The sequence below is a fragment of the Panulirus ornatus genome, chromosome 15, assembly GCF_036320965.1.
Source record: "Panulirus ornatus isolate Po-2019 chromosome 15, ASM3632096v1, whole genome shotgun sequence".
Taxonomy (NCBI): domain Eukaryota; kingdom Metazoa; phylum Arthropoda; class Malacostraca; order Decapoda; family Palinuridae; genus Panulirus; species Panulirus ornatus.
This window is the reverse complement of record NC_092238.1, coordinates 22123809-22147315: the sequence shown is the minus strand read 5'-3', so window position 1 is coordinate 22147315 and position 23507 is coordinate 22123809. Positions and strand designations below refer to the sequence as shown.

General features: G+C 41.6%; 1 protein-coding gene across 6 annotated transcripts in view; it reads right to left on the bottom strand.

The window, feature by feature from the left end:
- Positions 1 to 23507, bottom strand: part of Sfxn1-3 (Sideroflexin-1-3) — an 84575-nt gene that overhangs the window by 11913 nt on the left and 49155 nt on the right. For 4 of the 6 annotated variants that reach the window (XM_071670545.1, XM_071670546.1, XM_071670548.1 and 1 more), the window contains exon 7: positions 14145 to 14275. In XM_071670545.1, the coding sequence (XP_071526646.1) occupies positions 14145 to 14275 (131 nt within the window). Of the gene's footprint in view, positions 1 to 14144; positions 14276 to 19885; positions 20014 to 23507 lie in introns of all 6 variants that reach the window. The other 2 variants (XR_011713758.1, XM_071670549.1) reach the window with 2 other exon arrangements.

Below are 23507 nucleotides of genomic sequence, written 5' to 3'. Positions count from 1 at the left end.
CCTGAGGATTGGCGGAATGCGTGCATAGTGCCATTGTACAAAGGCAAAGGGGATAAGAGTGAGTGCTCAAATTACAGAGGTATAAGTTTGTTGAGTATTCCTGGTAAATTATATGGGAGGGTATTGATTGAGAGGGTGAAGGCATGTACAGAGCATCAGATTGGGGAAGAGCAGTGTGGTTTCAGAAGTGGTAGAGGATGTGTGGATCAGGTGTTTGCTTTGAAGAATGTATGTGAGAAATACCTAGAAAAGCAAATGGATTTGTATGTAGCATTTATGGATCTGGAGAAGGCATATGACAGAGTTGATAGAGATGCTCTGTGGAAGGTATTAAGAATATATGGTGTGGGAGGAAAGTTGTTAGAAGCAGTGAAAAGTTTTTATCGAGGATGTAAGGCATGTGTACGTGTAGGAAGAGAGGAAAGTGATTGGTTCTCAGTGAATGTAGGTTTGCGGCAGGGGTGTGTGATGTCTCCATGGTTGTTTAATTTGTTTATGGATGGGGTTGTTAGGGAGGTAAATGCAAGAGTTTTGGAAAGAGGGGCAAGTATGAAGTCTGTTGGGGATGAGAGAGCTTGGGAAGTGAGTCAGTTGTTGTTCGCTGATGATACAGCGCTGGTGGCTGATTCATGTGAGAAACTGCAGAAGCTGGTGACTGAGTTTGGAAAAGTGTGTGGAAGAAGAAAGTTAAGAGTAAATGTGAATAAGAGCAAGGTTATTAGGTACAGTAGGGTTGAGGGTCAAGTCAATTGGGAGGTGAGTTTGAATGGAGTAAAACTGGAGGAAGTGAAGTGTTTTAGATATCTGGGAGTGGATCTGGCAGCGGATGGAACCATGGAAGTGGAAGTGGATCATAGGGTGGGGGAGGGGGCGAAAATCCTGGGGGGCCTTGAAAAATGTGTGGAAGTCGAGAACATTATCTCAGAAAGCAAAAATGGGTATGTTTGAAGGAATAGTGGTTCCAACAATGTTGTATGGTTGCGAGGCGTGGGCTATGGATAGAGTTGTGCGCAGGAGGATGGATGTGCTGGAAATGAGATGTTTGAGGACAATGTGTGGTGTGAGGTGGTTTGATCGAGTGAGTAACGTAAGGGTAAGAGAGATGTGTGGAAATAAAAAGAGTGTGGTTGAGAGAGCAGAAGAGGGTGTTTTGAAGTGGTTTGGGCACATGGAGAGGATGAGTGAGGAAAGATTGACCAAGAGGATATATGTGTCGGAGGTGGAGGGAACAAGGAGAAGAGGGAGACCAAATTGGAGGTGGAAAGATGGAGTGAAAAAGATTTTGTGTGATCGGGGCCTGAACATGCAGGAGGGTGAAAGGAGGGCAAGGAATAGAGTGAATTGGAGCGATGTGGTATACCGGGGTTGACGTGCTGTCAGTGGATTGAATCAAGGCATGTGAAGCGTCTGGGGTAAACCATGGAAAGCTGTGTAGGTATGTATATTTGCGTGTGTGGACGTATGTATATACATGTGTATGGGGGGGTGTTGGGCCATTTCTTTCGTCTGTTTCCTTGCGCTACCTCGCAAACGCGGGAGACAGCGACAAAGTATAATATAAAAAAATATAAAATAAGTTTGTTGAGTATTCCTGGTAAATTATATGGGAGGGTATTGATTGAGAGGGTGAAGGCATGTACAGAGCATCAGATTGGGGAAGAGCAGTGTGGTTTCAGAAGTGGTAGAGGATGTGTGGATCAGGTGTTTGCTTTGAAGAATGTATGTGAGAAATACCTAGAAAAGCAAATGGATTTGTATGTAGCATTTATGGATCTGGAGATGGCATATGATAGAGTTGATAGAGATGCTCTGTGGAAGGTATTAAGAATATATGGTGTGGGAGGAAAGTTGTTAGAAGCAGTGAAAAGTTTTTATCGAGGATGTAAGGCATGTGTACGTGTAGGAAGAGAGGAAAGTGATTGGTTCTCAGTGAATGTAGGTTTGCGGCAGGGGTGTGTGATGTCTCCATGGTTGTTTAATTTGTTTATGGATGGGGTTGTTAGGGAGGTAAATGCAAGAGTTTTGGAAAGAGGGGCAAGTATGAAGTCTGTTGGGGATGAGAGAGCTTGGGAAGTGAGTCAGTTGTTGTTCGCTGATGATACAGCACTGGTGGCTGATTCATGTGAGAAACTGCAGAAGCTGGTGACTGAGTTTGGTAAAGTGTGTGGAAGAAGAAAGTTAAGAGTAAATGTGAATAAGAGCAAGGTTATTAGGTACAGTAGGGTTGAGGGTCAAGTCAATTGGGAGGTGAGTTTGAATGGAGAAAACCTGGAGGAAGTGAAGTGTTTTAGATATCTGGGAGTGGATCTGGCAGCGGATGGAACCATGGAAGTGGAAGTGGATCATAGGGTGGGGGAGGGGGCGAAAATTCTGGGGGCCTTGAAGAATGTGTGGAAGTCGAGAACATTATCTCGGAAAGCAAAAATGGCTATGTTTGAAGGAATAGTGGTTCCAACAATGTTGTATGGTTGCGAGGCGTGGGCTATGGATAGAGTTGTGCGCAGGAGGATGGATGTGCTGGAAATGAGATGTTTGAGGACAATGTGTGGTGTGAGGTGGTTTGATCGAGTGAGTAACGTAAGGGTAAGAGAGATGTGTGGAAATAAAAAGAGCATGGTTGAGAGAGCAGAAGAGGGTGTTTTGAAGTGGTTTGGGCACATGGAGAGAATGAGTAAGGAAAGATTGACCAAGAGGATATATGTGTCGGAGGTGGAGGGAACGAGGAGAAGAGGGAGACCAAATTGGAGGTGGAAAGATGGAGTGAAAAAGATTTTGTGTGATCGGGGCCTGAACATGCAGGAGGGTGAAAGGAGGGCAAGGAATAGAGTGAATTGGAGCGATGTGGTATACCAGGGTTGATGTGCTGTCAGTGGATTGAATCAAGGCATGTGAAGCGTCTGGGGTAAACCATGGAAAGCTGTGTAGGTATGTATATTTGCGTGTGTGGACGTATGTATATACATGTGTATGGGGGGGGGGTTGGGCCATTTCTTTCGTCTGTTTCCTTGCGCTACCTCGCAAACGCGGGAGACAGCGACAAAGTATAATATAAAAAAATATAAAATAAGTTTGTTGAGTATTCCTGGTAAATTATATGGGAGGGTATTGATTGAGAGGGTGAAGGCATGTACAGAGCATCAGATTGGGGAAGAGCAGTGTGGTTTCAGAAGTGGTAGAGGATGTGTGGATCAGGTGTTTGCTTTGAAGAATGTATGTGAGAAATACCTAGAAAAGCAAATGGATTTGTATGTAGCATTTATGGATCTGGAGAAGGCATATGATAGAGTTGATAGAGATGCTCTGTGGAAGGTATTAAGAATATATGGTGTGGGAGGAAAGTTGTTAGAAGCAGTGAAAAGTTTTTATCGAGGATGTAAGGCATGTGTACGTGTAGGAAGAGAGGAAAGTGATTGGTTCTCAGTGAATGTAGGTTTGCGGCAGGGGTGTGTGATGTCTCCATGGTTGTTTAATTTGTTTATGGATGGGGTTGTTAGGGAGGTAAATGCAAGAGTTTTGGAAAGAGGGGCAAGTATGAAGTCTGTTGGGGATGAGAGAGCTTGGGAAGTGAGTCAGTTGTTGTTCGCTGATGATACAGCGCTGGTGGCTGATTCATGTGAGAAACTGCAGAAGCTGGTGACTGAGTTTGGTAAAGTGTGTGGAAGAAGAAAGTTAAGAGTAAATGTGAATAAGAGCAAGGTTATTAGGTACAGTAGGGTTGAGGGTCAAGTCAATTGGGAGGTGAGTTTGAATGGAGAAAAACTGGAGGAAGTGAAGTGTTTTAGATATCTGGGAGTGGATCTGGCAGTGGATGGAACCATGGAAGTGGAAGTGGATCATAGGGTGGGGGAGGGGGCGAAAATTCTGGGGGCCTTGAAGAATGTGTGGAAGTCGAGAACATTATCTCGGAAAGCAAAAATGGCTATGTTTGAAGGGATAGTGGTTCCAACAATGTTGTATGGTTGCGAGGCGTGGGCTATGGATAGAGTTGTGCGCAGGAGGATGGATGTGCTGGAAATGAGATGTTTGAGGACAATGTGTGGTGTGAGGTGGTTTGATCGAGTGAGTAACGTAAGGGTAAGAGAGATGTGTGGAAATAAAAAGAGCGTGGTTGAGAGAGCAGAAGAGGGTGTTTTGAAGTGGTTTGGGCACATGGAGAGAATGAGTAAGGAAAGATTGACCAAGAGGGTATATGTGTCGGAGGTGGAGGGAACGAGGAGAAGAGGGAGACCAAATTGGAGGTGGAAAGATGGAGTGAAAAAGATTTTGTGTGATCGGGGCCTGAACATGCAGGAGGGTGAAAGGAGGGCAAGGAATAGAGTGAATTGGAGTGATGTGGTATACCGGGGTTGACGTGCTGTCAGTGGATTGAATCAAGGCATGTGAAGCGTCTGGGGTAAACCATGGAAAGCTGTGTAGGTATGTATATTTGCGTGTGTGGACGTATGTATATACATGTGTATGGGGAGGGGTTGGGCCATTTCTTTCGTCTGTTTCTTTGCGCTACCTCGCAAACGCGGGAGACAGCGACAAAGTATAATAAAAAAAATAAATAATAACATATATATATATATATATATGTATACGTTGAAATGTATAGGTATGTATATTTGCGTGTGTGGACATGTGTGTATATACATGTGTATGGGGGGGGGTTAGGCCATTCTTTCATCTGTTTCCTTGCACTACCTTGCTAACGCGGGAGACAGCGACAAAGTATAATAAAAAATATAGAAATAAAAAATATTTTCAAAAGGTAGATTTTTCATTCCTCCAAACATGTAACAATATTTTTCCCTTTTATGAACCCTTTTATATTTCAATTAAAACCTGGCCTGTGTGTGGATTTCTGTTCATGACTGGATTCTTTTACATAATGAAAAAGTGTCAAATATGAAAGAAATGTAAAATATCTTCTGAAAGAAATGACTGAGTAGCATATTGTTTTTAAGCTATATTGTTTCACATATTTTTTTTTTTTTCATACTTTTCGCCATTTCCCGCGATAGCGAGGTAGCATTAAGAACAGAGGACTGGGCCTCTGAGGGAATATCCTCACCTGGCCCCCTTCTCCGTTACTTCTTTTGGAAAATTAAAAAAAAAACGAGAGGGGAGGATTTCCAGCCCCCCGCTCCCTCCCCTTTTAGTCGCCTTCTACGACACGCAGGGAATACGTGGGAAGTATTCTTTCTCCCCTATCCCCAGGGATTCTCCCCTATCCCCAGGGATATATACTTCCTACAAAAGAGTTTGATACAGATTTTTTTCCCCTTAAGAATTTAGCCAACCTATACTGCATTAAAACTGCTCATAAAATGACTGATTGCATGGTGACAGGAATATCGCCTCTGCTAAGTGGGGACAGGGTGTAGTCTGCTTTCCATTTATTGTACTCATATTGAGAATAAAAACTTCAGTATCTTTGTATGTAAACAAAACAGCACATTGATTAATCAGACAAGCATATCAACAGCAACCAAAGATTATACTTCCAGATCTACCAGAGGAATTGATATTTCATCAACTAATCTTTTTCCTCCAAAACAATTTATGCATATATTATGCAATTTACATTATTTCAAACACTTTCACAGCATTACTTTTTTCTAGGGGGAGGGGGTCCAGGTATTATCTAAATATCCACTGAAAATTAGAAGTCCTTGTTTGATATTTATTCATAATTTGTAAGTTAACTTTATCTACATTTTTACAAATATGATATTAGAAACACTTTGAAATCACCAAAAAGACATTAAAATTGCATATTTTAGGAAAAGAAAATGTGGATTTTAAAAGTTGGAAAACAGTTTCTCTCTGAGACAAGATCTCATAAGCATGAGAGATATTGAGAATACATGGGTCAGTATTCAGCCAACATCCTTACATGAATGACCAAGGTATTCACAACCAATGCTTGTTTAATGGGTCTGCCCTCAGCCAATCAAAAAATGCCACAGGGCTTTCATAAATTTGCAACGCCAACAACTACCAGGAGCTCATATTTCACAGATTGTGAGCACCAACTCAAAGTGGCCATTTAAGGTCAAGAGAAATTGTTTTTCAAAAAAGGAAGGGAAAATTAGGCAGGGTACAAAAACCAGAAAAAAATGCTTTTAGGGCAGAGTCTAAGAATGAGAAGAATTTTCAACAGTCAAAACCTACATTTTCCTCCTTATAGTCTAATCTATGAGCAGAAAAGCATACCTATATAAAAGAGGGGGTTGGAGAGAGAGCTTCTAAGACAAGAACTAATCCTACAGTGAAAAGAAAGAACCCTTCATTGGTTAATCAAAGGAACTTTGAAAACTGATTCTCTTCAAGGAGGAATCCCATAACCATGCAGGGCAAGTCACTCATCCCCAAACTAAAGTACTATTTGACAAAGGTGGGAGAAGAGTGCCAAAATCCCTTCCACAAAACCTTTTGAACAAAAGGATCTGAGAAAGCAAAGGAATACGCCATCTTCTCACAACATGTGTACTAGCATTCAGCCTATTATCATAAATGAATGAAACAGTCTGAAGTTCATGTAACAAAAGTAAAATACATTATGAATTTGTCTTCACAGTACAAGGGCCTGCTAATCTTTTGCACTGTTCTGATAGCATTTGTACTGTTTAGCAGTAATAATGGCATCAGACATTAAAAAGCATTTGACACTGTTCCATAACACCTCCTCACACAAACAGTACTTAATGTCACCCTCCATAACAATAACAAAATATGGTTGGCCAATTTAACAGTTGGCTACCATTCCAGTCACTCAAAATGGCTTCACTTCTACTCATACATATACATACACATGTACATATTCATATTTGCTCGCCTTTATCTATTCCTGGTGCCACCCCACTCCACAGGAAACAGCATTGCCACCCCCTGCAACAGTAAAGTAGTGCCAGGAAGCATATGAAGAAAGGCCACATCCACTAACATTCATTCTCTAGCTGTCATGTGTGATGCACCGAAACCACAGCCCCCTCTCCACATCCAGGCCCCACACACCTTTCCATGATTAATCCTGGAAGCTTCACATGCCCCAGTTCAGTCTATTGATGGCACACTGACCCCAGTATACCACACTGTTTCAATTCACTCTATTCTGTGCGAGCACCTTTCTGCATGTTAACTCAAAATCTAATTCACTCCATCCTTCCACCTCCCATTGGGTCTCCTGCTTCTCCTTGCTCCCTCCATCTCTGATGAATACATCCTCAAAGTCAATCTTTCCTCAATCATTCTCTCCATGTGTCCAAACCATTTCAACACACCCTCTTCTGCTCTCTTAACCACAATCTTTTTATTACCACACCTCTCTCTTACCCTTTCATTATTTACTCGTTCAAACCACTCACACCACATACTGTCCTCAAACATTTCATTTCCAACATATTATGTATGTGTATATGTTTCAGAAGTAGTAGAGGATGTGTGGATCAGGTGTTTGCATTGAGGAATGTGTGTGAAAAATACTTTGAAAAACAGATGGATTTGTATGTAGCATTTATGGATATGGATAAGATGTAGGATAGGGTAGACAGAGATGCTTTGTGGAACGTCTTAAGAGTATATGGTGTTGGAGGTAAGCTGCTAGAAACGATGAAAAGTTTTTACTAAGGATGTAGGGCATGTGTATGAGTAGGAAGAGAGGAAAGTGATTGGTTCTCAGTGAAGGTCGTTCTGTGGCAGAAGTGTGTGATGTCCCAATGGGTGTTTAATTTGCTTATGGATGGGATGGTTAGGCAGGTAAATGCATGAGTTTTGGAGAGAGGAGCAAGTATGCAGTCTGTTGTGGATGAGAGGGCTTTGGAAGTCGGTCAGTTGTTGTTCGCTGATGATACAGCGCTGGTGGCTGATGTGGGTGAGAAACTGCAAAGGTTGGTGACTGAGTTTGGTAAAGTGTGTGAGAGAGAAAGATGAGAGTACATGTGCATAAGAGTAAGGTTATTAGGATGTTAATTGGGATGTAAGTTTGAATGGAGAAAAATTGGAGGATGTAGAGAGTTTTAGACATCTGGGGGTGGACATAGCAGCGAATGGAACCAAGGAAGTGGAAGTGAGTCACAGGGTGGGGGAGGGGGCAAAGGTTCTGAGAGTGATGAAGAATGTGTGCAAGGAGAGAACATTATCTTGGACAGTAAAAATGGGTATGTTTGAAGGAATGGTAGTTCCAACACTATTATAGGTTGCGAGGCTTGAACTAAAGATAGGGTTGTACAGAAGAGGAAAGATGTGTTGGAAATGAAATGTTTGAGGGCAACATGAGGTGTGAGGTGGTTTGATCGAGTAAGTAATGAAAGGGTAAGAGAGATATATGGAAATAAAAAGAGTGCGGTTGAGACAGCAGAAGAGGGTGTGTTGAAATGTTTTGGACTTATGGAGAGAATGAGAGAGGAAAGACCGACAATAACGCTTTCTGGCCATCTCTCCTACCTACATACGCATACTTATGTATACCACATCATTCCAATTCACTCTATTCTGTGCGAGCACTTTCTGCATGTTAACTCAAAATCAATTCATCCATCCTTCCACCTCCCATTGGGTCTCCTGCTTCTCCTTGCTCCCTCAATCTCTGATGAATACATCCTCAAAGTCAATCTTTCCTCAATCATTCTCTCCATGTGTCCAAACCATTTCAACACACCCTCTTCTGCTCTCTTAACCACAATCTTTTTATTACCACACCTCTTCTTACCCTTTATTATTATCGTTCAACACCACTCACACCACATACTGTCCTCAAACATTTCATTTCCAACATATTATGTATGTGTATATGTTTCAGAAGTAGTAGAGGATGTGTGGATCAGGAGTTTGCTTTGTAGATGTATCGTGAAAATACTTAGAAAAGAAAATGGAATTTTATGTAGCATTTAGGATCTGAGTGGAACGCATTTGATTGAGTTGAAGAGTTGCTCTGTGGATGGTATTTAGATTCTTTGGTGCTGCGAGGTTAGTTGTTAGAAGCAGTAAGAAGTTTTTTATCGTGGATGTAAGCATGTGTAGGTTCAGTGAATGTAGGTTTGCGGAGGGGTGTAGTGATGTCTCCATGTTGTTTTATTTGTATATGGATGGGGTTGTTAGGCTGCGTGAATTCGCATTGTCGTTTCGGTAAGGGGGCAAATATGCAGTTTCTGTGTGGATGAGAGAGCTTGGGATTGTGTCAGCTTGTCTGTTCCGCTGTTGATACAGAGCTGGAGGGCTGATTAATGTGGAAAACTGCTGAGCTGTGTCTGAGTTTGGTAAGTGGTGATAGTAGAAAGTTGAGAGTAAATGTCAATAAGAGCAAGTTATTAGGACAGTAGGGGTTGAGGGTCAAGTCAATGGGAGGTAAGTGTGATGGAGAAGAACTGGCGGAAGTGAAGTGTTTTGATATCTGGGATTGAGGATTTGGCAGCGGATGGAAACATGGAATGCCAGAAGTGTGTCATAGGGTGGGGGAGGGGGCAAAAATTCTGGGAGGTTGTAAAGGAATGTGTGGAAGTCGAAAACTTTATCTCGGAGAGCAAAATTGGGTATGTTTGAAGGATCTTGTGGTTCCTACAGTGCTGTATGGGTGCAAGGCGTGGCTATGGTTTGAGTGTGAGGAGGAGGGTGGATGTGGCTGGAAATGAGATGTTTGTGGACAATATGTGGTGTGAGGTGGTTTGATCGAGTAAGTATGTAAGGGTTAGAGAGATATGCGGTATAAAAAGAGTGTTGTTGCGAGAGCAAAAGAGGGTGTTTTGAAAATGGTTTGGTCACATGGAGAGAATGAGAAAGAGAGATTGAAAAGAGGATTAGGTGTCGGAGAGTGGAGGGATCGAGGAGAAGTGGTAGACCAAATGGAGTGGAAGGATGGAGGTGTGAAAAGACTTGATGTGATCGGGGCCTGTACATGAGGAGGGTTGAAAAGGAATGCAAGGAATGAGTGAATTGGAATGATGTGGTATTCCGGGGTCGACGTGCTGTTAATGGGATGAACCAGGGCATGTGAGCGTATGGTGTAAACCATGGAATGTTCTGTGGGGCCTGGAGTGGAAATGGAGCTGTGGTTTGGTGCATTATTACATGTCAGATAAGAGACTGTGTGTGTGAACGAATGTGGCCTTTATTGTTTTCTCCTATCGCTACTCCACACATGAGGGGGGGAGGGGGTTGTTATTTCATGTGTGGCGCGGGGGCGATGGGTGGCGTGTGATTAATAAGGGCAGACAGCATGAAGTAAGTACATGTGTATATATGTATAGATCTGTTGTGTGCATATTTTTGTATACGGTGAGATGTATAGGTATGTATATTTGCGTGTGTGACGTGTATGAATATATATGTGTATGTGGGTGGGTTGGGCCATTCTTTCTTCTGTTTCCTGTGCTACTTCGTAAACGTGGGAGACAGCGACAAAGCAAAGTAAAAATAAAAATAAAATATTATTATATATATTTATATGATATATATATTATACTTTACCTGTAGGCAGGGGTGCCATGATTGTCTCCATGGTTGTTTAATTTGTATATGGATGGGGTTGTTAGGCAGGTGAATGCAAGAGTTTCGGAAAGGGGGCAAATATGCAGTCTGTTGTGGATGAGAGAGCTTGGGAAGTGTCAGTTGTTGTCCGCTGATGATACAGCGCTGGCGGCTGATTCATGTGAGAAACTGCAGAAGCTGGTGACTGAGTTTGGTAAAGTGTGTGAAAGAAGAAAGTTGAGAGTAAATGTCAATAAGAGCAAGGTTATTAGGCACAGTAGGGTTGAGGGTCAAGTCAACTGGGAGGTAAGTGTGAATGGAGAAAAACTGGAGGAAGTGAAGTGTTTTAGATATCTGGGAGTGGATTTGGCAGCGGATGGAACCATGGAAGCAGAAGTGAGTCATAGGGTGGGGGAGGGGGCAAAAATTCTGGGAGCGTTGAAGAATGTGTGGAAGTCGAAAACTTTATCTCGGAGAGCAAAAATGGGTATGTTTGAAGGATTAGTGGTTCCAACAGTGCTGTATGGGTGCAAGGCGTGGGCTATGGATAGAGTGTGCGGAGGAGGGTGGATGTGCTGGAAATGAGATGTTTGAGGACAATATGTGGTGTGAGGTGGTTTGATCGAGTAAGTAATGTAAGGGTAAGAGAGATATGCGGTAATAAAAAGAGTGTTGTTGAGAGAGCAAAAGAGGGTGTTTTGAAATGGTTTGGTCACATGGAGAGAATGAGAAAGGAGAGATTGACAAAGAGGATATATGTGTCGGAGGTGGAGGGAACGAGGAGAAGTGGGAGACCAAATTGGAGGTGGAAGGATGGAGTGAAAAAGATTTTGAGTGATCGGGGCCTGAACATGCAGGAGGGTGAAAGGCATGCAAGGAATAGAGTGAATTGGAATGATGTGGTATACCGGGGTCGACGTGCTGTTAATGGATTGAACCAGGGCATGTGAAGCGTCTGGGGTAAACCATGGAAAGTTCTGTGGGGCCTGGATGTGGAAAGGGAGCTGTGGTTTGGGTGCATTATTACATGACAGCTAGAGACTGAGTGTGAACGAATGTGGCCTTTATTGTCTTTTCCTAGCGCTACCTCACACACATGAGGGGGGAGGGGGTTGTTATTTCATGTGTGGCGCGGTGGCGATGGGAATTAATAAGGGCAGACAGCATGAATTATGTACATGTGTATATATGTATATATCTGTGTGTGCATATATATGTATACGGTGAGATGTATAGGTATGTATATTTGCGTGTGTGGACGTGTATGTATATATATGTGTATGTGGGTGGGTTGGGCCATTCTTTCTTCTGTTTCCTTGTGCTACTTCGCTAACGTGGGAGACAGCGACAAAGCAAAATAAAATAAAAATAAAATATATATATATATATATATATATATATATATACATATACCTGTGGCAGGGGTGCATGATGTCTCCATGGTTGTTTAATTTACAGATGGGGTTGTTTGGGAGAAGAATGCAAGAGTTTTGTAGAGTGGGGCAAGTATGCAGTCTGTTGTGGATGAGAGGGGTTGGAAAGTGACTGAGTTGTTGTCTGCTGATGATACAGCGCTGGTGGCTGATTCGGGTGAGAAACTGCAGAAACTGGTGACTAAGTTTGACTAAGTTTGGTAAAGTGTGTGAATGAAGAAAGCAGAGAGTGGATGTGAATAAGAGCAAGGTTACTAGCTACAGTAGGGTTGAGGGATAAGTCAATTGGGAGGTAAGTTTGAATGGAGAACAACTGGAGGAAGTGAAGTGTTTTCGATATCTGGGAGTGGATTTGGCAGCGGATGGAACCACGGAAGCGGAAATGAGTCGCAGGGTGGGGGAGGGGGTGAAGTTTCTGGGAGCGTTAAAGAATGTGTGGAGGGCGAGAACATTATCTCGGAAAGCAAAAAGTGGTTCCAACAAAATCATATGGTTGTGAGGCATGGGCTATAGATAGGGTTGTTTGGAGGAGGGTGGATGTGTCGGAAATGAGATGTTTGAGGACAATATCTGGTATGAGGTGGTTTGATCGAGTAAGGAATGAAAGGGTAAGAGAAATGTGTGGTAATAAAAATGGTTTGGTTGAGAGAGCAGAAGAGGGTGTGTTGAAATGGTTTGGTCACATGGAGAGAATGAGTGAAGAAAGAATGACAAAGAGGATATATGTGTCTGAGAAGGAGGGAATGAGGAGAAGTGGGAGACCAAATTGGAGGTGGAAGGATGACGTGAAAAAGATTTTGGGTGATCGAAGCCTGAACATGCAGGAGGGTGAAAGGCGTGCAAGGAATAGAGTGAATTGGAATATGGTAGAGTGGTATACTGGGGTTGATGTGCTGTCAAAGGATTGAAGCAGTGCATGTGAAGCATCTGGAGTAAACAATGGAAGGTTTTGTGGGGCCTGGATGTGGAAAGGGAGCTGTGGTTTCGGTGCATTATACATTACAGCTAGAGACTGAGTGTGAATGAATGTGGCCTTTGTTGTCTTTTCCTAGTGCTACCTCGCGTGCGTGCAGGGGGAGGAGGTGTCATTTCATGTGTGGTGGGGTGGTGACGGGAATGAATAAAGGCAGCAAGTATGAATTATGTACATGTGTATAAATGGATATGTCTGTGTATGTATATATATGTATCTGTTGAAATGTATAGGTATGTATATGTAAGTGTGTGGACGTGTATGTATATACACATGTGAGTGCGTGGGTTGGACCATTCTTTCGTCTGTTTCCTTGCGCCACCTCACTAATGTGGGAGACAGCGACAAAATATGAAAAATAAAAATGAGATGTATGAGGACAATATGGGATGTGAGGTGGTTTGATTAAGTAATGAATGGGTAAGAGAGATGTGTGGTAATAAAAAGAGTGTGGTTGAGAGAGTAGAAGAGGGTGCTTTGATATGGTTTGCTCACATGGAAAGAATGAGTGAGGAAAGATTGACAAAGAGGATATATGTGTCAGAGGTGGAGGGAACGAGAAGTGCGAGACCAAATTGGAGGTGGAAAGATGGAGTGAAAAAGATTTTGAGTGATCGGGGCCTGAACATGCAGGAGGGTGAAAGGCGTGCAAGAAATAGAGTGAATTGGAACGATGTGGTATACCGAGGTTGAGGTGCTGTCAATGGATTGAACTAGGGCATGTGAAGCGTCTGGGGTAAACCATGGAAAGTTTTGTGGGGCCTGGATGTGGAAAGGGAGCTGTGGTTTCGGTGCATCATACATGGCAGCTAGAGACTGAGTGTGAACAAATGTATTTACATGTATATACATATATATATATATATATGTGTATATGTATGGGTTAGGCCATTCTTTCGTCTGTTTCCTTGCGCTACCTTGTTAATGCAGAATACAGCGACAAGGAATAATAAAAATGTATATAAAAATATATGTATATGATCATTCCTTCTGTTTCCTTGCGCTACCTCAATGACGTGGGAGGCAGTGACTAGGTATAATAAATAAAAAAATAAATGATCAATCCTGTAAAATAACTCAATTACACAGCACAAAATATCAGTATAGCACTACACGGAAAGAATAAGTCATATTAACGTTTCTAGTCAAACTGGGTCAATAATATTATCTAGTCTAAAGAACTATCATCCTTCTACATTAACTGAATTAGAATTACTTTGACATGCTTCCTAATGCCTTGTCTATCTTACCAAAATGTACATCACACCTTTATGATCAAACTGTCTTACCACAGCTAGGAATAGCCATGAGGATTCGAGAAAAGGTGACCAAGGCTACTCCTTGTTGTGCTGCTTTCTTACTCTTCCCCACCACGTTGTTGTTCTTGTCCAGAAGTACAACACCCATTTCATGCCACTCTCTAAATCATTCAAGGAATGGCACCATACATCAATCAGCAATAATCCAAAATGAAATCTTTCTTAAAGTTTAAGTAGATTAATTAAACTATGTATATACATTTGAAAGTGAATTATGGGAGGGGATGACTGTCAGAACTTTTGCCTCTATTTGTAAAAGAAGACGGAAGAGTCTTTTGGGAAGACCTGAGAAAGTGCTTCACCAGTTTTGATGCAAGGAATCAAGACTTATTGATGGAGATATAAATGCAAAACCTAATAACCTTGCTCTTATTCACATTTACTCTTAACTTTCTTCTTTCACACACTTTACCAAACTCAGTCACCAGCTTCTGCAGTTTCTCACATGAATCAGCCACCAGCGCTGTATCATCAGCGAACAACAACTGACTCACTTCCCAAGCTCTCTCATCCCCAACAGACTTCATACTTGCCCCTCTTTCCAAAACTCTTGCATTCACCTCCCTAACAACCCCATCCATAAACAAATTAAACAACCATGGAGACATCACACACCCCTGCCGCAAACCTACATTCACTGAGAACCAATCACTTTCCTCTCTTCCTACACGTACACATGCCTTACATCCTCGATAAAAACTTTTCACTGCTTCTAACAACTTGCCTCCCAAACCATATATTCTTAATACCTTCCACTGAGCATCTCTATCAACTCTATCATATGCCTTCTCCAGATCCATAAATGCTATGTACAAATCCATTTGCTTTTCTAAGTATTTCTCACATACATTCTTCAAAGCAAACACCTGATCCACACATCCTCTACCACTTCTGAAACCACACTGCTCTTCCCCAATCTGATGCTCTGTACATGCCTTCACCCTCTCAATCAATACCCTCCCATATAATTTACCAAGAATACTCAACAAACTTATACCTCTGTAATTTGAGCACTCACTCTTATCCCCTTTGCCTTTGTACAATGGCACTATGCACGCATTCCGCCAATCCTCAGGCACCTCACCGTGAGTCATACATACATTAAATAACCTTACCAACCAGTCAATAATACAGTCACCCCCTTTTTTAATAAATTCCACTGCAATACCATCCAAACCTGCTGCCTTGCCGGCTTTCATCTTCTGCAGAGCTTTTACTACCTCTTCTCTGTTTACCAAATCATTTTCCCTAACCCTCTCACTTTGCACACCACCTCGACCAAAACACCCTATATCTGCCACTCTATCATCAAACACATTCAACAAACCTTCAAAATACTCACTCCATCTCCTTCTCACATCACCACTACTTGTTATCACCTCCCCATTTGCGCCCTTCACTGAAGTTCCCATTTGCTCCCTTGTCTTACGCACTTTATTTACCTCCTTCCAGAACATCTTTTTATTCTCCCTAAAATTTAATGATACTCTCTCACCCCAACTCTCATTTGCCCTTTTTTTCACCTCTTGCACCTTTCTCTTGACCTCCTGTCTCTTTCTTTTATACGTCTCCCACTCAACTGCATTTTTTCCCTGCAAAAATCGTCCAAATGCCTCTCTCTTCTCTTTCACTAATACTCTTACTTCTTCATCCCACCACTCACTACCCTTTCTAATCAACCCACCTCCCACTCTTCTCATGCCACAAGCATCTTTTGCGCAATCCATCACTGATTCCCTAAATACATCCCATTCCTCCCCCACTCCCCTTACTTCCATTGTTCTCACCTTTTTCCATTCTGTACTCAGTCTCTCCTGGTACTTCCTCACACAAGTCTCCTTCCCAAGCTCACTTACTCTCACCACCCTCTTCACCCCAACATTCACTCTTTTTTTTCTGAAAACCCATACAAATCTTCACCTTAGCCTCCACAAGATAATGATCAGACATCCCTCCAGTTGCACCTCTCAGCACATTAACATCCAAAAGTCTCTCTCGCGCGCCTGTCAATTAACACGTAATCCAATAACGCTCTCTGGCCATCTCTCCTACTTACATAAGTATACTTATGTATATCTCGCTTTTTAAACCAGGTATTCCCAATCATCAGTCCTTTTTCAGCACATAAATCTACAAGCTCTTCACCATTTCCATTTACAACACTGAACACCCCATGTATACCAATTATTCCCTCAACTGCCACATTACTCACCTTTGCATTCAAATCACCCATCACTATAACCCGGTCTCGTGCATCAAAACCACTAAAACACTCATTCAGCTGCTCCCAAAACACTTGCCTCTCATGATCTTTCTTCTCATGCCCAGGTGCATATGCACCAATAATCACCCATCTCTCTCCATCAACTTTCAGTTTTACCCATATTAATCGAGAATTTACTTTCTTACATTCTATCACGTACTCCCACAACTCCTGTTTCAGGAGTACTGCTACTCCTTCCCTTGCTCTTGTCCTCTCACTAACCCCTGACTTTACTCCCAAGACATTCCCAAACCACTCTTCCCCTTCACCCTTGAGCTTCGTTTCACTCAGAGCCAAAACATCCAGGTTCCTTTCCTCATACATACTACCTATCTCTCCTTTTTTCACATCTTGGTTACATCCACACACATTTAGGCACCCCAATCTGAGCCTTCGAGGAGTATTAGGTTATTAGGTACAGTAGGGTTGAGGGCCAAGTCAATTGGGAGGTGAGTTTGAATGGAGAAAAACTGGAGGAAGTAAAGTGTTTTAGATATCTGGGAGTGGATCTGGCAGCGGATGGAACCATGGAAGCGGAAGTGGATCATAGGGTGGGGGAGGGGGCGAAAATTCTGGGAGCCTTCAAGAATGTGTGGAAGTCGAGAACATTATCTCGGAAAGCAAAAATGGGTATGTTTGAAGGAATAGTGGTTCCAACAATGTTGTATGGTTGCGAGGCGTGGGCTATGGATAGAGTTGTGCGCAGGAGGATGGATGTGCTGGAAATGAGATGTTTGAGGACAATGTGTGGTGTGAGGTGGTTTGATCGAGTAAGTAACGTAAGGGTAAGAGAGATGTGTGGAAATAAAAAGAGAGTGGTTGAGAGAGCAGAAGAGGGTGTTTTGAAATGGTTTGGGCACATGGAGAGAATGAGTGAGGAAAGATTGACCAAGAGGATATATGTGTCGGAGGTGGAGGGAACGAGGAGAAGAGGGAGACCAAATTGGAGGTGGAAAGATGGAGTGAAAAAGATTTTGTGTGATCGGGGCCTGAACATGCAGGAGGGTGAAAGGAGGGCAAGGAATAGAGTGAATTGGAGCGATGTGGTATACCGGGGTTGACGTGCTGTCAGTGGATTGAATCGGGGCATGTGAAGCGTCTGGGGTAAACCATGGAAAGCTGTGTAGGTATGTATATTTGCGTGTGTGGACGTATGTATATACATGTGTATGGGGGTGGGTTGGGCCATTTCTTTCGTCTGTTTCCTTGCGCTACCTCGCAAATGCGGGAGACAGCGACAAAGCAAAAAAAAAAAAAAAAAAAATAAATGCAAAAGTAGGTGATGTAGCAGATGAGGAGCATGGGATGCTGGGTGCAAATGAAAATGATAAATATCTTGTTGATGTGTGTGCTGAAAAGACTATTCACTGGGAATCCTGGTTTAACTAAAAAGATACATACATAAACATGCATGGATGGGAAGGTTGGGGGTCAATGGGCATTATTGGATTATGTTCTAATTGACAGATGCCCAAAACAGAGACTATTTGATGTGCATGTACCGAGAGGGGGAAATTGTGTCTGATTATATCTTGGTGGAGATAAGAGTGAAAATTATGTAGTGGCTTTAAGAACAGAGGAATGACATGGGTGAGAAGAAGGTAGTGAAAGTAAGTGAACTTGAGGAAAAAGCCTGCATTCAGAAGTTCCAACAGAAACTGACGGAAGAGTGGCATATGGTGAGAGCAAATAAAACATGAGGAGTGAGTAAGGAGAGGAAGGAGTGCTTATGTGTGTGGGTGAAGACCAGAAGTATGAGGAAGGTGGGATGTGGGCATACAAGAAAGGGTAGACAGTGGTGGGAGGAGTAAGTTAAGTTACAAATGAGAGAAAAGAGAGGTGCATTGGCAGTACCTGTTAGGAAGCAGTGCAAGAGACTGAGGTGTACAAGAGAAATGGAGGAAGGTCAAAGAAGTGGGTGCAGGGGATGAGAAAGTGGGCAGATGAGAGATAGAGTGAGAGAGTATTGGCAAATGTCAGGAACATTAAAAAAAATGTTTAGGAAAGAGATGATTAGTGTGTAGAGAACAAGAGAACAAATGTGGGAAATCAGTGAGGGTGAGTGGATGGGGAAGAGATAAAATCAAACAAGAGGTGAAGAAAAGATGGAGTGAATATTCCAAGGACTGTTGTGAGTGTTAGGTGAATGAGAGGGGTATGGTGGGCATTTGAGATAAGATGATATGCAGAGTAAGAGAGTCATGACCAACCGTTTGATGAAAAGAGAGATGGCAAAAGCCTTACATAAGACAATGGATGGCAAAGCAGCTTGAGTGGATGGAGATGCAGTTGAATTTCTCAAAGAAAGGGGGTAATACTGTTGTTGACTGGGTAGTCAGGATTTTCAAAGACTGTATGTGGTCCAAGGTGAGGTGCCTGAAGACTGGCAGAATGTCTTTATAGAGCCATTATATAAAAGCAAGGGGGATAAGACTGTAAGTCTGTTGAATACACCAGGTAAGTTGTAAGGAAGAGTGGCAAGAGAGAGGGTAGTGACAAGCACATATCATCAGCTTGGGGTGGAGCAATGTGGCTTCTGGAGTAGTAAAGGATGTGAGGAACATAAGGTTGCTTTGAAGAATTTATGTGAGAAATACTTGGAAAAAGAAAAGGATTTGTAAATGGCATTTCTGGACCTTTAAGTGCGAATGATAGGGCTGACAGATAGGCCTTGTGGAAAGTGTTATGAAAATATGGTATGGAAGAAAAGCTACAAGATGGAGTAAATATCTACTGGGAGATCAAGGTATGTGTATGAGCAGTTAGGGAGGAAGGTGAGTGGTTCCAAGTGCAGGTGGGTTTACACCAAGGGTGTATGATTTCATTAAGGGTATTTAACACTCATTTCTGTTGATATCAATACACATCCTCCCTAAAACCTATGCAAGTGAAGTATAGACAGAATAAGCTTCCAAAACTTTATAATTTTACCATAAAACCAAGTTAGGGCTTTTAGACACGTTTCATGGTTAGAAATGTACTCCAACCTTTCCAGTACATTATCTGGTCATACCAAGCATATCAACTTCAGTGGGGTTCTTCCCTACAGAGCCACACATCAGTATCCATTACATACATTTACATACATGTTATTCATATATCATATTTTACCCATACGTCAAAATCTTTCATACACCAGCTTCTCTTTTTAAGGGTCTTAATGCACTTTTATTATCTGTAAGGAATTCTGGCAAAATGTTAAAACAAAATAGTTTCTCAATCATTTCTTGTCTGAGAAAAACAGTAAACTATTCTGCACCTACCACAATACTTTCAACACACTATCTAAGTAACCAAAGGTATCCTATTTACTGCCTAATGAAAGATTCTTCCTAAGGTTCCCTAGAATACCACCATTAGACTTTCTGAAGGTATTGCTTATTCTTGCTAAATTCTTTGCACTCATTTTCTTTGAGCATACAGTTTTAAAATTAGAGTATATACCAACCCATGCCAGGTGAAGCCATCAAGATTCGGGAAACACAAACGGCTGCAATGCCCCACGTGGCTGCTTTCTTGCTCTGGCCCACTTTGTTGCCATTCTGGTCTAGGAGAGACACTCCTTCCTGAAGTTCCCTATATGGTAATGCAAACATTCTGGATGCAATGAAAACTGAATCACAGCTAATAAGCTGATTTTCTCTTTAAAATACACAAAATCAACTATAATAATGTAATTCTGTTTTAAGATTGTTAATCAAAGCATTATGTTCTTTCTCCATCCAAATAGATACATGATGTCTTCAGTAAATGATGTATTTCTCCTGTTCCAGAAGACGTGAGCTGAGAGAGTATGTCATAACAATGAAAAACTGACCACAAAAATTTGACATACATGAGTAACCATAAAAAGACAAACGACTGGGATCCAACTACAAGTCGGAGATAGTCATCATCCTTTTCACTCATTTTCATTCATCAAACAACTTACTTTACTGAAACAATCATGACAACATGCAAAACTGAACATGCATATATCAGATAATCCTGAAGATCAGTTGGTCTTATGAGATGAGACAAGATGATCTGAATGTGTTCAACTGCACTTGAATATCATCCAGTTTAGTTACTTAACTCCATCATTCCAATTACTTTGAAGAATATAAAAACAAATGCTCTTTTATCTCGTTACTGTTTCTTCATCAGAAAAAGTATGTAATCAAGTAAATGAACATAATTTTTTCAAAACAGTGATATTTTCCACATTAGAATTCATTTCAGCACATTAGATACAAGTTGGAGATGTATGTATGAGCTGAGACACTGCACTTGGCTCACCACATATAAAATGGGAAGAGAGTTTTATACATAACACAAATGTACTCAAATCTAAATGCCTCCACATCTAAACTATGACACATCACAAAATAAAAATCTAAAAATAATGAAAAGACTTAACTAATGAGGTTCCTGATTCTTGTTATTTTTTTTATAATGATTGACATGGCAAGGGCAAAACATGCCCTAAATCATGGCCATTTTGGGGGAAAGAAAATAAGGTAAGAAAAAGGGGTTGATAAACTCACTAAATATATCTACATACAACTAAATACTTGTTCTATTGATTAACTGTCTAATGATCTGTTATGGAGAATGTATGGGTAAGGTATAATGCTTTACCTATGGTTACACCAACTGCCTTACTGTTTTATCACTTTAACCTTCATTCAAATAAGTCATCTATAACTGTTATCACTGATGCAAAACACTAACTTTAGGTCAGCCAAAAAAAAAAAAGGCAGCGTTCATCAAAAAGAAGCTAAACTATGCTGGAAATCATCTCTACTTAACACCTTTTGACGTGTGAGATGGTCACTTCAATTACATTTTGTTAAAAAATGTTTAGTGTTGATTCCAGACCAGCAGTATGAAGCTTGCTGTACCATTTTCTTTTTCAACAAAAAGGAGCACTTAAAGTTTGGTCACATGGAGAGAATGAGTGGGGAAAGATTAACAAAGAGGATATATGCGTCAGAGGTGGAGGGAATGAGGAGAAGTGGGAGACCAAATTGGAGGTGGAAGGACGGAGTGAAAAAGATTTTGAGTGATTGGGGCCTGAACATACAGGAGGGTGAGAGGCATGCAAGGAATAGAGTGAACTGGAACGATGTGGTATACTGGGGTCGATGTGCTGTCAACAGATTAAACAGGGCATGTGAAGCATCTAGGGTAAACCATGGAAAGCTTTGTGGGGCCTGGATGTGGACAGGGAGCTGTGGTTTCGATGCATTACACATGATAGCTAGAGACTGAGTGTGAACAAATGTGGACCTTGTTGTCTTTTCCTAGCGCTATCTCATGCATGCAAAGGAGAGGGGTTGCGTGAGTGCTGTTATTCATGTGTGGTGGGGAGGCGCCGGGAATGGATAAAGGCAGCAAGTATGAATATGTACATGTGTATATATGTATGTGTCTGTGTATGTATACAATGAAATGTATAGGAATGTATATGTGCGTGTGTGGGCGTTTATGTATATACGTGTATACTGGGGTCGACGTGCTGTCAGTGGATTGAACCAGGGCATGTGAAGCATCTGGGGTAAACCATGGAAAGTTTTGTGGGGCCTGGATGTGGAAAGGGAGTTGTGGTTTCGGTGCATTACACATGATAGCTAGGGACTGAGAGTGAACGAATGTGGCCTTTGTTGTCTTTTCTTAGCGCTACCTCCTGCACATGCATGGGGAGGAGGGTTGCCATTTCATGTGTGTTGGGGTGGCAACGGGAATGAATAAAGGCAGCAAGTATGAATTATGTACATGTGTATATATGTATATGTCTGTGTATGTACATATATATGTATACGTTGAAATGTATAGGTATGTATATGTGCATGTGTGGACATGTATGTATATACATGTGTATGTGGGTGGGTTGGGCCATTTCTTTCGTCTGTTTCCTTGCGCTACCTCACAAACGCGGGAGACAGCGACAAAAAAATATATATATATATTTTGCTTTGTTGCTGTCTCCCGCGTTAGCGTGGTAGCGCAAGGAAACAGACATAAATGGCCCGACCCATCCACATACACATGTATATACATATATGTCCACACATACAAATATACATACCTATACATCTCAACGTATACATATATACGCACACAGACATATACATATATACACATGTACATCATTCATACTGTCTGCTTTTATTCATTCCCATCACCACAAAGTATAATAAAAAAACAAATATATTTTCATTATCATTATTATTATTATTATTATTATTATTATTATTATTATTATTATTATCTTTCTTTCTTTCTTTCAAACTATTCGCCATTTCCCGCGTTAGCAAGGTAGCGTTAAGAACAGAGAACTGGGCCTTTGAGGGAATATCCTCACCTGGCCCCCTTCTCTGTTCCTTCTTTTGGGGAAAAAAAAAAAAAAAAAAAAATAAAAAAAAATAATGAGAGGGGAGGATTTCCAGCCCCCCGCTCCCTCCCCTTTTAGTCGCCTTCTACGACACGCAGGGAATACGTGGGAAGTATTCTTTCTCCCCTATCCCCAGGGAGGATATATATATACTTTGAGAAGCATTTGGACGATTTTTGCAGGGAAAAAATGCAATTGAGTGGGAGAAGTATAAAAGAAAGAGACAGGAGGTCAAGAGAAAGGTGCAAGAGGTGAAAAAAAGGGCAAATGAGAGTTGGGGTGAGAGACTATCAGTAAATTTTAGGGAGAATAAAAAGATGTTCTGGAAGGAGGTAAATAGGGTGCGTAAGACAAGGGAGCAAATGGGAACTTCAGTGAAGGGCGTAAATGGGGAGGTGATAACAAGTAGCGGTGATGTGAGAAGGAGGTGGAATGAGTATTTTGAAGGTTTGTTGAATGTGTCTGATGACAGAGTGGCAGATATAGGGTGTTTTGGTCGAGGTGGTGTGCAAAGTGAGAGGGTTAGGGAAAATGATTTGGTAAACAGAGAAGAGGTAGTAAAAGCTTTGCGGAAGATGAAAGCCGGCAAGGCAGCAGGTTTGGATGGTATTGCAGTGGAATTTATTAAGAAAGGGGGTGACTGTATTGTTGACTGGTTGGTAAGGTTATTTAATGTATGTATGACTCATGGTGA